At 53.0% G+C, this 4331-nt stretch overlaps 1 protein-coding gene across 1 annotated transcript; it reads right to left on the reverse strand.

The window, feature by feature from the left end:
• Nucleotides 1-1502: 1502 nt before the first annotated feature.
• Nucleotides 1503-4331, reverse strand: SOCS3 (suppressor of cytokine signaling 3). Its single transcript, XM_077328111.1, has 2 exons — nucleotides 3715-4331; nucleotides 1503-3493 (listed from the first exon to the last, which is right to left on the reverse strand). The coding sequence occupies exon 2, from the start codon at nucleotides 3426-3428 to the stop codon at nucleotides 2811-2813; it is 618 nt and encodes a 205-aa protein (XP_077184226.1). The 5' UTR covers nucleotides 3429-3493; nucleotides 3715-4331; the 3' UTR covers nucleotides 1503-2810.

Consider the following 4331-nt stretch of genomic DNA (forward strand, 5'->3'; position numbering starts at 1 on the left):
GCAGACGGTCAAGGGATGGATGTCCTAAGCATGGACAATTCACTTGTTTCTGTTGGGTTAGTGGATTATAACCTAATCATTATTGTGGGTAGAATCAGAAGGCTTCCGGTACAGACTAAATAGTGAATCACCCTCCTGCTCCTTTACCTGGGACAGCTAACAATAGAACAGCTGGTCAGGATCTCACCATCTGCCCAAGAACTCCACATGTTCCAGCAGAAAGCAGGTGGGGTGTGTGCAAATTGAAATGGTCCGTCGTTCAACTGTTTGAAAGGAGAGAAACTTGCCATGATCATTTTGAAAACGTTACCTGTGCATTAACCCAGCAAGGTGAAAGTAGGGATTGCAGTCTGGAGGCAGACCTTTGATGGGGATGCTCTTGCTTGGCAAAATACTTTCGGATGAAACAACCTAAACAAAAAGTTGCCTGTGGAGAATGGTACTGCTGTGGAGAAAGGTAGGCCAGTGTTGAGAAAGGCAAGTACGCCTTCACTCATAGCACTATGTGCACCAAACATAGTGCACCTGTCAATCATAGAATAGAATCATAGAGTTGGAAGGGACCTCCTGGGTCATCTAGTCCAACACCCTGCACTATGCAGGACACACACAACCTTGTCAATGCTTGAGGTCATTATGTAGGAAAAGGTCAGGAGTGTATGAAAGGACATCCTCCTTACTCCATATTTTTAAAATGAATACTAGAATGATGTGGAGGCAACTTTCTGAAAATACTGCAAGGAAGCTGATGTGCAGCCAGCCAGGACATTCCTAATCAAATCTTTCTAGTGCCCTTGAATAGCTTCCCAAACCTAAGCAAGCCTCTTGATCACCGTGCCCAATGGCCCAGCCATCAAGCTAAGAAAACCAGAGCATATCTTTTCCACCCATAATGTAATCTCCCCACATGCCCAGAAGATTATATTTGTCATGCATATTTATTTCAAGAAGCCAGGTATCTGAAGCCACTTTAGCAAGAGGTGTTGAACTCTTGTCCGTGTTCCTCCCTCTCAGCCAGTGAGTCTAATTTCAGGTCTCAGAGCCTGCCTGGGAGAAAATGACACTCTGTGTGTGCTTGTGTAGCAGTAGGATGGATTGGAACTCCCCACCCGGTATTAGAAATTGTCCCTCCCTCCAGCTTTATTAATGTTTGCAGTGCTCAAAGACACAATCTGTTCCCTTGCCACCTGGCTCTATCCTTTGGGCTTTCCACCTGGCCCTTCAGAATAAAGCCACCAATGAGAATCTCAGTGTCGAATGGGCCCTGTGACACAGTCCTGCAGTATGGAGCAGTGTTTTTCGCTCTGGCAACCTGCTGGCACAACCAACAGGAAAGTTCCTGCTATCATGCAACATGGCCATCAGTCTCACTGAACTGTTGAGATGGTTGTTTGCTCCTGTTGTTACAAGGATCCCAGGAGCTGTGTTAGGGGACACGTATCATTGCCAAGGGAAGGAAACCGGGTAGAGGAAGAGAAGCTGAAGAGAAAAAGTCAAGCATGTCACTTAAAAAATAGTGCCCTTTATTATAAATTAAATGACTGTTTTGTTTCAAAATCCCTTGAATATAAATATAAATAGATGTGCAAAGTTTTCTTCCGCATTTGATTTTTGGTTGAGTCTTCAAGCATGTCTAACAGCCTGCAAGGCTGAAGGGTGGAATCTTTATAAAAGACAGAATGATTTTAGGCAGGACTGTAAACATTTCTTTTCTGTAAAAACAAAACCTCATCTGCCCTTCTAAAACCCTGATGTGGAAAAAAATTTAAATGAACACACAAAATTTTGGTTACAGTTTAAAAAAACAAACAAACTTATACAAGAGTTCCAGGTAATTCTGTTGTTGCTACATTCCTGTATGTTTCAGTTATTCAGTGCGGTTAAGGGCCCAACAAATCCACAATCCTTGCTGAAGATGGGAGACCACTCTTTGAGGAACTGGAAACCCAAGAATGAAGGCAAGAGATTACCAGTCCAGGGAGAGAAGCTCAAGGGGAACAATACTTTGGAGGAAATGGCTAGATTGTTTCTTATCTGTTTGGATATTTTCAAAGCAGTGATGTAACTTCTCAGAAGCATATCCTCCTTTGCTTACATAATGGCCCAGAGTGTGAATGGCATTCTCCCCATGTGATGTGCAGTAAGTCCAAGGAATAAGAGCAGGATGTGGATTCCACAGGTTAGTCCCTTGAATGAATGCATGGCAGCATCCTTTGAGGAACAGGCTTGGGGTCAAAAAAGATTCTGCCCCTCAAGGAGCACGACAGAGGTAAAGTATATTTTTTTAAAAAAGATTTCCCCTTAAAACTGAGGAAAATCAGTCTTCAGGCACTAGCTGGATTCCAGTGCATTTAACTCCATTGTCTACAGAATGGTTTTGGTCAGAGGTTAGAAGAGGTGGTGGTGGTGGTGGTAGGGCCAGTGCAGAGCCAAAAAAAAAGCTCTGTTGGTTAGGGAGCTTGCAAATCGTTCTCTCAGACCCAGCATAAGCCCTGAACAGACCAAAGTCTTTAGTGGGCTGCAGCTGGCAAGGGCAATTGTATTGAAGAGCAGCAGCCCTGTTCCATAGTCCAGCAGCATCCATCTCTCCCAAAAAGCACCCCTTGGCAAACTCTCCAGTACTAGCAACAGCAAGACAATCTCTGTGCTGGGTAGAGGCTCAATAGCCAGACCCCATCCCTTCTCTTATTCCACAAGCCAGAAGGGGGCTTGATGTTGCCCTGTATTTTCCTTGTTCATCCTGCTTTCAAATTCGTTTGTTCCTTTTTTTTTTGTGCTTACATCATGTGCCACCCCAGTCAGGAAAGCACTTAGAAGGGTGCATCGTACTGGTCCAGGAATTCCTTGATGGGGGCTGGGAGCTGGGTCATCTTCTCATAGGAGTTCAGGTGCCCATTGACCGTCTTGCGGCACAAGTGCTGCAACGTGGACACGTTGGACGAAAGCGGGCGGCTCAGCACCAGCGGGATCTTCTCTCCACCTGAGTAGATGTAGTAGGCACGTTTGGGGTGCGGGGCCTGGCCAGGCTGCTGCTCGGGGAGGGGCATGTAGTGATGGACCAGCTTGAGGACGCAGTCAAAGCGAGGCACGGGCTGGCTGCTGTGGGGGTCGCTTTGGAGGGAGAAGGTGCCCCCTTCGCACTGGATCCGCAGGTTCTTGGTGCCCGACTCGGTCTTGACGCTCAGGGTGAAGAAGTGCCGCTGGTCGGAGCTGTCCCGGATGAGGAAGGTCCCGGTGGGCTCGGTGCTCAGGAGCAGGTTGGCTTGGCCGCCCGTCACCGTGCTCCAGTAGAAGCCGCTCTCCTGCAGCTTGCGCACGGCGTTCACCACCAGCTGGTACTCGCTCTTGGAGCTGAAAGTCTTGAGGCGCAGGCTGGTGTCCAGCGGGTGGCTCATCCCGGCGCTGGGGAACTTGCTGTGGGTGACCATGGCGCAGGGAGCCAGCTTTCCGAGCTTTCGGCGCTGCTGCTCAGCGCAGCGGCACACAAGCGGACCTGCGGAGGACAAGCGCGGAGGAGAAGCGGTGAGGCCCGAGGCTCCTCCGTCCCGCACGGCCCGTCCCACTGCATCCTCCCCAAGCGGGCCCCCGCGCCACGCCGCCGCCGGCTGCCTACGAGGCGCCTTCGTTTTCGCCCTCGCCCTCGCCCGGCCGACCTCCCCTCCGCGCTCGCCGGCCGCGGTTCCCCTTCCCCGGCAGGCCCCCGGCGGTGCTTACCTGCTGGGCGCGACGCGGCGAGGGGACCGAGGCGGCGCGGGGTGGCGCGGCCGGCGGGCGGGCGGGGGGTGCGAGGCGAAACGAGGCGAGGGACTCCGCGGCTCGTCGGGCGCGCCGCGCTTGTCGGACTTGCGAAGCTGCCGGAGCCCCTGCTGGAGGTTTTTATAAGCGCATCCAGCGGCCCCGCCTCCGGGTTCCTGGAACTCGGCTTCTTCTTGTAACGCTCCCGGCCCCGCCCCGGCCGGGAGGGCGAGCGCGCCCCAGGCAGGCAGCCAGCCAGGCAGCGGCCAGCCCATTCCGGGCAGCCAGCCTCCCTTCCCCCTCCCTCCCCCTGGGCGCTGCTCGGCCGCGGCCCACCGCGCGGGCTTCGAGGCTCGGGGAGGAGGGGCGGGAGGCCCGTCTCCCCGGCCCACCAGGCCCGGCGCTTCGAGGGAAGGGGGAGCGGGGCAGCCCTGCTGGGCAGAAGCCCCCGGCTGCCAAAAGAAGGCCTTTTCCAGGAATAGATTGGGACGCCCCCCCCCCTTCCCCAGGTGGCATCCTGAGAATCTCTCCGAGAGGGCACGAGAGCAGGGAGGGGAGCCTCTGCTGCTGAACACCAATTGCAACACAGACTCCCG

This window comes from Paroedura picta, chromosome 3 (assembly GCF_049243985.1).
Source record: "Paroedura picta isolate Pp20150507F chromosome 3, Ppicta_v3.0, whole genome shotgun sequence".
Classification (NCBI taxonomy): Eukaryota; Metazoa; Chordata; class Lepidosauria; order Squamata; family Gekkonidae; genus Paroedura; species Paroedura picta.